We start from the raw sequence: 12,827 nt of genomic DNA, 5'->3' as shown, positions 1-12,827 counted from the left end.
CCCATTTGTCACAACCACTTTCCACAAAATATCGTGGGCCCACGAGAGGACAAATGCAGAACCTCCCTGAGTCAGTATTTATTTTGTTTGAGTGGTGATAAAAACCAGGTCATTTTCAATCACAGAAACACAGACCTGGGTGTACTGAAACATATGTTATGTCCCCTTTATGTAATTCCTTGAGGCAGTGTTTTCCAAAGCAGAGGAGGGATGGCAAAGAACTTCTCTACCCAAGTGAGCATTACGGTCCAATTAATGTCTACAGACCTAAGGAAAAAAGGAATGTCTCAACATTGTAGGTTTTTTTCCTCAGCCTCTTTATACGAAATTCTTAAAGACCAGCAAATGCAAGCATGCAGTTTAGCCTAAATCACAGCTCTGCAAAAGAGAAAAAAGAAAAGCCCATAAAAATTGCTGGAATAACTGATGGAACATGAGCAACTGTGAAAGCTACTGTGGGGAAGCCTCACACAGCTAAAGAAATAGCTCTTAATTTACAACCTGGGCTGACAGTCTGTTGCAGACTGACTTAACACTCCTGAACAGACCGTCTTCAGCACACCTAAGTAAGTGTCTCATGTCAAAGGATCCTAAGCGGGCTGGGCAACTTGGAAGGGATGTTACACAGGCCCATATGGTGCACATCTGGCCAAAAATTAGGAAGAGAAAAAAATCAACTTCTCAAATTCACAGACAGATGTTTGGGCCTTCCCAGGGGACCTGCTTATGAAGGGCAACCAGGATCGCTCTGAACCGCTGGTTAGTTAAGAAACAACAAGCATTCCTGAGAAATGATGAAGATTGGTACAGGTCAGCATGAACCGAACAAGTGGCAGGGGTGTGCCCACCTCCTATTGATAATTGCATCATTCTGAAGACACTTAAATTATTTAGATGATTGTAACCAAGGCACCTTTAATAATGCACCACACAGCAGGCACCTGGTTGAAATCAATTAGGCTCCACCGCGAAATTATAAGGTAGGAATGTACAGAATGACGCAGTGATAGGGGCTGTAGGTATACATGCCTGCCATAGACAATTAGAAGCCAAATGAGGATTGCTTCGTCCTGTAGCAGCAGAAAAGTAGCCAAGGGCTCCTACATAAACAGCAACAATGAAAAACTAGAATGAGGAGGCCTGTCCTCAGGGTATGAAGGATTCTGGGTGGCCACGAGGAAGGATGAAGAACAATGGAGGTAGGGACAAACCTCTACATGGAGGTTTTCTGTGCAAAGAGCAGCGGGCAAGCGGGGCCGAGAGGTGCCTCCCGTCGGTACCAGCGCGCGGGCCGCGATCCGGGCGGGGCTTTTTGGGCTCTGGACGCGCTCTGCACTGGGGCCGCCTTGGATACACCTCGTGCTTCCGAGACAGAAAAGGTCCCATGGGCCTGTCTCCGAGGTACTCAAAGAGTGACAACCTCCCGGATTTGAGTTTCCTTTTCTAGTCTAGGAAAATCCCTGGGGCTGCAAGGTTGGAATTTTAGGTCCCCGGGTACGCAAACACGCCACCTGCTCGGCTGCACGTGGAAGGGCCTCCGCCGCGCGGGGGCGCAGAGCTCAGGCGCGCACCTTCAGCGCGGGTACGGTAGCTGCGGTGCGACTCCACAACGCTAGGGGCCGCTATGGCGCGGCTGCTCGGTCCGTGCGGCCAGGGCCGCGTATCGCCAGTCCCTCTTGAGCACGGCCTTTTCGGTTTGCCAGGGTGAAAGGTTGCGAAGATGGCGACGGCCTTGAGCGAGGAGGAGCTGGACAATGAAGATTATTACTCGCTGTTGAACGTGCGCAGAGAGGTGAGGCCTGCGGCGGGTCGGCGTCGGGACTGAGGCCCGGCCCGGTTGTTCGGAGGGGGCCCGGCTGGCAGCGGCCGCCCCGCCCCGCCATGGGCGTCCAGGGCCTGGCGGGGTGGCCGCGTGACCCTGCCCGACGTGCGCGACCGCTGGCCGACGGAGCCGTCTCCACCGCCCCGACCCTTCCTGCAGGGAATGGCCCAGGCCGGCCTTTGCCCCTGCCCTTAAGCGGCCGATCGCCTCGTGGGCTATGTCTAAACGAGGCCGGAGACCCCTTCACCCACAGGAGGGAACAGTGTCCCCGAGGCGATGGGTACTGGAGTAGGGTTCCCTGGCCCCCGGGACCTGGTACCACGCTCGGCTCACATCCCCGCCCTGGCTGTGGGGCTGTGTCACCGCCCCTGGCCAGTAGGATGGCAAACTGAGTCTCAGGCACCAAGGTCAAGGCCACGAGCGGACTTCCTTAGGGGTCTGTCGGGTCCCTGAGTCTTTTTGGGGGGCGTTCTGCCTCTGAAGTGGGTCCTGGCTCAGAGGCACGTGTCCTGTGCCTTCCTTCATCCCCCTTCCTTCTCCCCCCTCTACACCGGCCGGCTGTCCAGAAATTGAAGGAGGAACCTCCCGGACAAACTGCCTTCCGCACAGAGGCGGCAGGTTAGGAAGAAGCCCCAGGCTGGGAAAGTTGTGCCATAGGACAGGACGGCGTCAGGATGCACGCACGTTTCCACACTCCAAGTGCTTATACCCTGCCAGGGAGCCTCACACGTGTCTGGCACGTAGCAGCGATCCGGTCACTTTCCTTTCTTGATAACTACTCTAGAGTTGCGATCAGCATGAAAGGTGAGAAGGTTTCCAAGGTCAGGTCATAAAGTGAATCAGTTATATCCAAGCTGGTGGACCCGATCTTAACTACCCTTGCCAGAGATCCCTAAGTCCATCCCTCACGTGTACCAGTGGTGATCATAACTAGCAAATTTGGCTATTCTAGGCAAAACCCAATAGAATATAGTTTGTGGAGATTCAGTTGCTGAAACACAGTAATGTAGATATAGACTGCAAGTCTGAATTTGAAATTATAGGTTTCAGCAACAAAAACCTGATGGCTTAACTGTTCCTAAAAGGAGTGTAAGTATGAGATATTGTGTTATCACATTTAATCCCTACATCAGCCCCATTAGATAGGTCTTAAGAGAATCCTTGATTTGTAGTTGAGGAAACTGAAGCATGGAGAAATTAAGTAACTTGCCCAAAGTCACACCACTAGAAAGGGCAAGAGCCTGAATTTAAAATTGGGAAGTCTGGCTGGGACACAGCTCCTGACCTCTGTGTTATACTGCCTCTTTTGCTTTCTTTCCTCACACTACAAAGATGTAAGTTCTAGTACTGTGTCTTTGGGCACCCCGCATAAGAATCCCTCAAATATATTAGCCACTATTTACTATGGAAAACACCCAGCGAAATATTTTTGGGAATTGTAGCTCTTGTTAGGCTGCCATAGGATGCTTGAGTGTTCTTGTTCTCAATTTATAATTAGTCTCTAGGATAGCCTTGGGTAAGGAGCCCTGGTGGCGAAATGATTAAGCACTTGGCTGCTAACCCAGAGGCCTGCGATTCGAACCCACCAGCCTCTCCATGGACGAAAAATATAGCAGTCTGCTTCTCTAAAGGTTACATCCTTGGAAACCCTACCGGGCAGTTCTACTATGTCCTGTCGTACAGGGTTGCTATGACTCGGAATCTATTGGACAGCAGTGGGTTTGGTTTATGGCTTTGGGTAAATCATTTCTTTGGCTATTAGTTTCTTTTGAATGATATTGTAAAAAAAAAAAAAAATGGCATGGGGGGCAACATCTGACCTCCTCTAACTTTACAAGGGGGAAAGAGAATCTCCATCAGCGTCAACAGCAGCCCAAGGCTGATTTCCTATGAGACAGAGCTCAGACATGCCTACTCTCTCCAGCTTTTTTACCGATTCTGACACCAGCCGTCCTCCTCATGGCACACTTACCTGCTGGATTTGATAATTCGTGGCAATGCCCACACAGAACTCACAAAACTCAAAACTACGGAGTTTATTAGGGAAGTAACAGGTTACAGTTGAGGATCAGGATCAACTCAGAATAGAGTTCTTCTGTCAGGACAGCTTCTCACCCACACACACAAGCAGTCCTCTCTCTTGTCCTCAGCCTCTGCCCTGCTTGGGCAAGTGTTATAAAGCTCTTTAGCTCCACCAGTAAGTGTCTGGAGGCACCCCACTCCACCAGGAAGCCTCTGCCAAAGGCACTCGGCTCTCGCACCTCCTTGGGTTGGCAAGCCTGGCTCCACCAAATGACTGAAGGCACCCCACTCTGCCAACAAGCCTTCTGCCCAGAGGCGCTCAACTCTCCATGGGCTGGGGAGTCCACGCACCATCTCCTGCCAGTCTTCTGGTTCTGCTGCTGCCATTTTTTTGCCACTAGCTCTCTGTCTCTGAGTTGTAGAGCACAGGGATCCAGGCTCTTCTTTCTTGGTTGTAACAGGCCCCTCCCTGGTCTGGGATTGGTTCTCTTTTAAGCCTAGCAGTATGGCAAAACTGGCCAATCCCCTTTTTAGGGTTCTATGTAGCTTATTTACATTATTAGCAAGCTGTCCAATCCCCTTTGTGGGCCACGAGCATCGTATTTGCGTAGTCCCACCCAGTCTTTGGTGGGAGACCATATTAATTCACTGTACCAAAAATTGTCTTGCTGGTTATTCTTTAATTTCACTTCTAGTTCTTAGAAGCGAAGTGGTAAATGAAATCAGCCTTTCTCATCACTCAATTGTATTTAGTCTGTGTTATCAGTAATTGAGTAGCCATTTACCTATTTACTGGGCCTACTGAACTTTGGCAGCTGCAGATGATCAAACAGATCTACAATAACAGGCTTAGCCAGAGTCTTCAGTAAACATTTGTCAAAGGAATACCTTGAAACTCCTGGAATTCTAGGGCCCATCATTGTTATTGGATCCCTGGTGGTGCAATGGTTAAGAGCTCCACTGCTAACCAGAAGGTTGGCCATTCAAATCCACCAGGCGCTATCTTGGAAACCCTATGGGGCAGTTCTTCTCTGTCCTATAGGGTCACTATGAATTGGAATCCACTCAACAACATTGCGTTTTTATGGGTCATTGTTGTTGGGTTAATGGATGAGAGCCAAAGAAATGTTTCTTAAAAAGCATTTTACTTTTTCCAATGAGCAAAGGCACCTCCCATGTTTATGGCTGTAGATGAAATCCCTGTATGTGAAATCCTGTGAAATGTGCCCTCTTCCCTAAATCACTTTGTTTCCTTTGTCAACAAACTGAGTATAAAATGTGGCCATCATGTGTGGTGTCCTGATTTTCTCTAAGGATTCCACTACAAGAGAATCTCTGAAGGTGATATCCGGAGTTGGTAGTTACTAGAATAATTTTGTATGTGTGTGACTGAAATCGGAATTCAAATCCGAAATTGAAATAGCATGACTCAATTGGGGAAAAGTAGACATAATCTTAATTCTTACATACATGTGTGATTGGAAGAAAGTAATACCACATGCTTACCTGTTTACTGTGGGTTCTAGATCTTGATGCCATTTGAGTATGGCTAGTAATGACATCCCGTTCACCAGTCAAAGTATCTTCAAGTATTTTCAGAGCTCTTAGTATTCAGTAGAGTTGACTTTCTTCCCTAGAAATCTCAAATGGAAGCAACCCGAGAGGCAAAACCAAGGAATTCTATTTAAAAATTGCATGCATAATATATATTTGTAACAGTTGGAGCCGCATAGAAATATCAGAAATCAGATTAATATCTCCCTTCCCAAGTTTTTAAATTTTAACATACCCCTTATATTTATATTCCAGGGAGGGAAGTAGGTCAGTAGGCAGGACCACCAAATTCTGCTGTAAACAAGACTCTTGATTTTTTTTTTAATTTTTATTGTGCTTTAAGTGAAAGTTTACCAATCAAATCAGTCTTTCATACAAAAATTTATATACACCATGCTATATACTCCTAAATGCCCTCCCCCTAATGAGACAGCACACTCCTCCCCTCCACTGTCTCTTTTCGTATCCATTTAGCCAGCTTCTGACCCCCTCTGCCCTCTCATCTCCCCTCCAGACAGGAGATGCCAACGTAGTCTCATGTGTCTACTTGATCCAAGAAGCTCATTCTTCACTGGTATCATTTTCTATCCCATTGTCCAGTCCAATCCCTGTCTGAAGAGTTGGCTTTGGGAATGGTTCCTGTCTTGGGCTAACAGAAGGTCTGGGGACCATGACCACCAGGGTCCTTCTAGTCTCAGTCAGACCTTTAAGTCTGGTTTTTTTTACAAGAATTTAGAGTCTGCATCCCACTGCTCTCCCGCTACCTCAGGGGTTCTCTGTTTTGTTCCCTGTCAGGGCAGTCAGTCATCGGTTGTAGCCAAGTACCATCTAGTTCTTCTGGTCTCAGGCTGATGTAGTCTCTGGTTTATGTGGCCCTTTCTGTCTCTTGGGCTTATAATTATCTTGTGTCTTTGGTGTTCTTCATTCTCCTTTGCTCCAGGTGGGTTGAGACCAATTGATGCATCTTAGATGGCCACTTGCTGGCGCTTAAAACCCCAGACGCCACTCTCCAAAATGGGATGCAGAATGTTTTCTTGGTAGATTTTAGTATGCCAACTGAAGATTGCTGATTTTTAATGATTCTCTTTCTCTAGCCGTCTAGGTTTCCTTGTTACAGAGTGCAGCCAGCATCTGCCAGCCTGGTTCACACTGGGTGGGTGTGGTATAATTTATCATTAACTGGGCACACTAAAACCAGATTGGCATCACTGGTTAAATGTTGTCAGGCGCCTAAAAATCTAACTGTTCTGAGATTTCCGAGATGATTTTCCAAAATTTATTTAGAGAAAGGGTTCCTCAACAGTAAATCAGGATGAAATTTTTTTTTATCTTTATACTTTTTATAGAAATTTTAATGGACACATTTTAAGCCTAATTTCTTCCTAAATAACTCTAGTTCCTACTTTATCAATGTATTACCTTTGAAAGGGTCTCATTTTTACGGCATGCCTCTGACCCCAGTCAATTTAGTCTTAAAGGAGCCAACTTCCTTCTCCAGTTTAAACATTTTTGGAAAAAACATAGTTGTTAAGTGGAAAGTTATTTTCTCGAAACCCACTTATGGAGGTCAGCATTCTGGAATTTTCTTCCTTCCGAAACAGCTGTGAAACTAGAATGCAAAAGTATCACCTACCAATAAAAAGTTCTCCCAAAGTCCTTGCATTTTCCTTCATTTCCTGACACGGGGTACATTGCTCGTCCCACAATTTCTGGTTGTTCGATATTCTCTGGCTGCAGGTTACCACTACAGGATGAGGAGGCCAAACATTTGAGTTTAGACTGCAGATGGAAAAGAAAGGGCTAGAGCAATGGAGACAAGTCCACTGACCCCTGTGAGCGCTGACCTGGGGAACAATCACCCACAGAGGAGGCAGCAAGCCCCTACTCAGCAGTCTGCAGGAATTATTTCTAAGAGGGTAGGCTGAGCCAAGTTCTCACAGAGGGAAGGTACTGTGTGCTTAGGGGTCCCTGGGTGGTGCAAACGATTAACACGCTTGGCTGCTAACCAAAAGGTTGGAGGTTCAAGTCCACCCAGAGGCACCTTGGAGAAAGGTCTGGCGGTCTACTTCCAAAAAATCAGCCATTGAAAATCCTATGGAGCACAGTTCTACTCTGACACACAGGGGGTCGCCATGAGTGGCAGCTGGTAACTGCTTACTCATTTATCGCTTATCTAACCTCATTGTGGACAGTTTAATCTTAATGAAGGATCTAAAGATGGGTCTGAGAAGGTCAATTCTCAGCTAGTCCTGTGTTCAAATCTCATTTTTTCTACTCTGAGAGTTTATTCAAAGCTAATCATTTGATTTATTGATTCCTGTTTTCTTTGACTTTAAAATGCAGGTAACATGTAATAATCACTTCCTGTGAGCCAGGATGACATGTATGTTGGAGCATGCTATGTGGAGAGGGTGTGTATAAAGTGCTTGCTGGTGTGACTAGGTCTTCAGTTAAAAATATATTTCTTGGATTTTGATAAGCATGTTGTTGTTGGGTGCCATTGAGTTGATTTTGATGCGTAGTGAATGACCCCATGTGACAGAGTAGAAGTGGCCCATAGGGTTTCCTAGGCTGTAATCTTTTTTTTGTGTAGGCTTTAGGTGAAAGTTTACAGCACAAATTAATTTCTCATTCAAAAGCTTATACACAAATTGTTTTGTGACATTGATTGCAGTCCTCCCAATGCATCAGCACTCTCCCCCTTTCCCTTTACACCCTGGGTTCCCCCTGTGCATTTGTCCAGTTTTCCTGTCCCTTCCTGCCTTCCCGTCTTTGCTTTTGGGCAGGTGTTGCCCTTTTGGTCTCATATACTTAACTAAGAAGCACGTTCCTCACGTGTGTTACTGTTTTATAGGCCGTCTAATCTTTGGCTGAAAGGCGGACTTTGGAATTGGCTTCAGTTCTGAATTAGCAAGATGTCTGGGGCCACAGTATTGGGGGTTCCTCCAGTCTCTGTCAGACCAGTAAACCTGGCCTTTTTTCTGTGAAATTGAATTTTATTCTACATTTTTCTTCTACTCTCCAGGAACCTCTCTTGTAATCCCTGTCAAAGCCATTGTTGGTGGTAGCCGGGCACCATTTAGTTCTTCTGGGCCCAGATTGGTGAAGGCTGTGGTTCATTAACCCTTTGGACTAATACTTTCCTTGAGTCTTTGGTTTCCTTTGTTCTCCTTTGCTTCAGACAGGATGAGACCAATAGATGTATCTTAGATGGCCACTTCTAGGCTTTTACAACCCCAGACACTACTCATCAAAGTAGTAGGATATAGAACATTTTCTTTATGAACTACGTTATATCAATGGACCTAGATGTCCCCCAAGGTAGGCTGTAATCTTTGTGGAAGCAAATGGCCAGGTATTTCTCCTGCAGAGCCACTGGGTGGTTTTGAACCACCAACCTTTTGGTTAGCAGCCGAGTGCGTAAGCATTGCACCATCTGGTCTCCTTTTGATAAGCATGACGTTTTGCCTGTTTTAAAAAGACATACGTGTATATAGAAAGCCTTGGTTTGCTTCGTCTTCTGGCCAGAATTTATGCTAAGCATTGGGTTTTAAATTCCTGAAATTTTCTTTATTCTCTCTGTTCAAAATACTGAGTTTTTTCTCTTCCAAAGACAGTTCTGTCTTCTGCATGGTTCTGAGTTTTACTTGAGGTGGGGAAAGAGGGGCTCCCTGATGGTAGAGCTAAGCATGGAAGTAGGGTGCAGAGCCAGGGGATTATCCAGAAAGGCCGTGGCTAGGGTAAAGGGAAAGTGAGACCCAGAGACACAGTTGTAGTGAGCCATCGGCTCTGAAGGGGCCAGGCAGAGAGGGGAAGCCTGATCAGAGGCAAAGATTCTGCTGCCAGTAACAAAAGGACAGACGCGGGATAGAGCATTAGGGTTCAGGAGGATACCCAGGAAGTGGGGCTCAGAGAGACTGCCCGTGGTCTTTCCTGTGAGTGGGGTGGAACTGTGGAGGATGCCTGGCTGATATCAATGTTATCTCCTAAATTAATTAGCAAACACTGTGAGGTTAAATATAAATATGTGTTTCTTTAGCGAACCGTAAGCCAGTTATTGCCTTTCTGCTTTGGGCATTTCAGACAATTGCTTCTTGAAATTTTAATGCTCTAGTTCTACATTATCTATCAAAATACCTCTTTTTTTTTTTTTGCTTTCTTAAAGAGACTTCAGTTGAGAGCTTTTGTTTTTGCTGTGAGTTCACTAATAAAACAACGGAGAAGGAAATACGGGACATGTAAGCAGCATGTCTTGCTTGGCAGTGGGATTTTAGTGTTTAGGTTAACTTTGATTTTAATTTTAGCTATGTGCTTTATTCATACCCTACCTTGTTCAATAAAGGATTTAAGACTACTAACAGAGATGAAGAAATAAAATAGCATAAACTTTTTTAAAGGGCACACATGTTTTAAAAACACTATTGAGAATATTGCTGCTCTGTTACCACCATTGTGACATACCATCATTTAGATCCCACCCCCTTGAAGAAGCTCATGGCTTGAGGGGGAGCCGTCTCTGAGATGATGGCCTGATTGCTAGATTCCCATTTGGCTCCTAAACTCTCAGAACACTTTGGCATGTGATGGGTACACCCTTATTTGCAGAAGCTAGGGAATTCTTCAGTAGTAAAAATGCCAAGCCAACAGAGAGAAACCATGAGAAGTCTGCGTGAGTGGGCAGGAGCATAACAAATGAATATTGATGAGAGGAAGTAGAAGGTCAAGCTTTGAGGGAAAAATAAGCCAAACCCTTGTGTAAAGATAGGATCTGAACCATCAGTTTTGACCCAGAAAGGAGCTGTAGAGCTTGCTTCCCAAAGACCCTGGCCTTTTTATTTACTGTTGCATCTCAGAGACACCAAATAAATATGTGGGCATGACCAGGAATGGTAATGAAAACAAAATTGTACTACAGCTACCAAAAAAGCCAAACCCATTGCCGTTGATTCTAACTCATAGCGATCCTCTCGGGCAGAGTAGAACTGCCGTATAGGGTTTCCAAGGAGCACCTGGGGGATTTGAACTGCCGACCTTTTGGTTAGCAGCCATAGCTCTTAACCACTACTCCACCAGGATTTCCAATGGTAGGACAATAGTTTCCTAAGTCCTTGGAATGAGGAATCAGAATTTCTATTCCTTTGGCCCATTTGTTCTCGGGGTCTGTTGTCACCAGAGATGTGCAGTGGAAGACATGGTTGTCTTCCCTTCATCAACCTTAAAGGTTACGTGTGCCCTGCCTTTTCTTCTTCCTCTTGTTTTGTTTTTTCCCTTTTTTTAGTATTTAAGATTCTGTCATTACTAATTGTCTAATCCTTTTTAATTTTTTGTCAGTTGTGGAGTAATGGGTTCTGTAAGTTTTATCATTTTTTTTCCCTCTATGTTAGGTAGCACTTGTTCAAGTTTCAAATTATTCATAGTTGTAAAAACTTCTAATTGTTCAAACAAGCTCCTGCCTAGTTTTTCTGACTCATTCATGATTTGATTGTTTCTCTCCTAAGCTTTTATCTTTCCAAAGTGAAGAGTCCTATAATGGCCATAGGAGGTAGACTTCCAAAATCATTGAAATGGAGTGTGTCTTCCTGACCCCTGTACTCAACAAAGATGTGATAGACCTCAGGGGGTTTAGAGAAGAAGAGTCTAAATCACTTAGCCCAGTACCTTGGATGTTAAGCCCCTATGAGCACCTGTTGGTGATTATTTGAAATGACCAGAAATGGTGGTGGAGCTTCCAAAACAGTGACTTTAAGAGCGCAGCCTCTGGAGTCAGATCTGGGATTGGTGTTCCAGGAGCATGATCTGGGACAAGTTACTTAACCTCTCTGAGCCTGTTCATTTGGAAAATCCAGACAATAATTTTACTGTTTTTTTTTTTTTTTTTTTTTTTACCCACTGCTGTCGAGTCCGTTCTGACTCAGCAACCATATAGGATACTGTAGAACTACCCCATAGGGTTTCCCAGGGTGTAATCTTTATGGAAGCAGAGGGTCACATCTTTCTCCCTCAGAACAACTAGTTCGAACCACCCACTCTCAGGTAGCAGCCAAGCACTTAACCGCTGGACCACCAGAGCTCCTTTTTTACTGTGACAGGGCTGTTAAGGCAAGAATGCACGTGAAATGCTTAGCATAGTGATGGGCATATAACCATTAAAATAAATGCCAGTATATTTTTATTAGTATCATGAGCGTAAAAATTAATAAAGAATGCTCTTATTGATTTTTAGGAGTTCTTTATATAATTTGGATGAGTCCTTTGTCTGATATGTATATTGGAAATATTTGTTCCCTCTCTGTAGGTAAACCAAAGTTTAGTTTGAACCAGGTCACCAAAGGTACTCTTTTCTAGCCAGCTTTCAGGTCAGGTGTCCATACCAGGTAAAGTCCTTCTCAGTCTTAGTCAAGTCGTTGAATTTTTTTGATCCTCGGTGTTTTTATCTGTAGGATGGGGATTCCGATGCCAACCTCAAGAAGTTTTATATTAAAGTCTTAAATGAGGATATATCAGTGGAAGTATCCTGTAAGTTGTAAATCTGTACAAATGTATTTGACAGTGTTGACCTTGAAATTCCTTTTGGCTGTAATGCTATGGTCTCTTGGTGCTCCTTTTTCACCTCTCATTCTCCTTAGATATTCATTTCCGGAGGTTCAGCCCTTGCTTCCTTGGCCCTTTTTTAAATCTCTTGCTTTGGCTTTGCGCCTCTAACTGCCTTCTGGACATTATGCCCAGCTATTCAAATCGCTTTCCTCCCCAGCCTCGCTACCTCCCATTTTCTTCCTAACCCATGCATTCAAGCCAAAACACCTAGGATGCACTTCAGTTTTTTTTTTCTCCTCTTTTGTGTTCAGTGAGTAAGCTCCTGGTGCTTGTCCCATAGATCCCCTCAGCCCATGAATCCTCTCATAACTTCATCCGACTGATCCCTGCATTTCCATTTCAACTTCTACCAACCTGACAGCCTCAACTCTAAATTTCTGCTGTCATTTCCTTCCAAGCCTCTGTGGTCTTGGCTTTTTTCTGTTTTAGTTAAGGTGCACCAAATTAATCTTAACAACCGTACTGAGCATACTATTTCCCTACCCAAAAAACCTGTGGCTCACTGTTGTTTACTGGGCAAGGGTCAAAACTCTTTGGCTCTGTTTTTAAAACCTCTTAGAAGTTAGATGGAGCCCTGGTGACGTAATGCTTAAGAACTCGACTACTAACCACAAAGTCGGCAGTTCGAATCTATCAGCCGCTCCTTGAAAACCCTGTGGGGCAATTCTGTTCTATCCTATAGGGTCACTATGAGTCGGAATCAACTGGACGGCAACAGGTTTGGTATAAGTGAGATGTTTTATATATTTTCTGTTTACTTTGTGGTGATGATCTGCTTCTTGCACTGGAAGGAAAGTAAGCTCCATGTGGTCTGTTCACCATGATACCCCCAGCA

General features: G+C 44.9%; 1 protein-coding gene across 3 annotated transcripts in view; it reads left to right on the top strand.

Annotated features, from left to right (window-relative positions):
• Positions 1–1,659: 1,659 nt before the first annotated feature.
• Positions 1,660–12,827, top strand: part of DNAJC11 (DnaJ heat shock protein family (Hsp40) member C11) — a 78,021-nt gene continuing 66,853 nt past the window's right edge. For 2 of the 3 annotated variants that reach the window (XM_064281179.1, XM_003413486.3), the window contains exon 1: positions 1,660–1,792. In XM_064281179.1, the coding sequence (XP_064137249.1) occupies positions 1,721–1,792 (72 nt within the window). In that variant the 5' untranslated portion in view covers positions 1,660–1,720. Of the gene's footprint in view, positions 1,793–11,838; positions 11,915–12,827 lie in introns of all 3 variants that reach the window. The other variant, XM_023552110.2, reaches the window with a different exon arrangement.

This window comes from Loxodonta africana, chromosome 3, assembly GCF_030014295.1.
Source record: "Loxodonta africana isolate mLoxAfr1 chromosome 3, mLoxAfr1.hap2, whole genome shotgun sequence".
NCBI classification, from domain to species: Eukaryota; Metazoa; Chordata; class Mammalia; order Proboscidea; family Elephantidae; genus Loxodonta; species Loxodonta africana.
The sequence above is the reverse complement of the archived record's forward strand: the minus strand, read 5'-3'. Positions and strand labels throughout refer to the sequence as shown.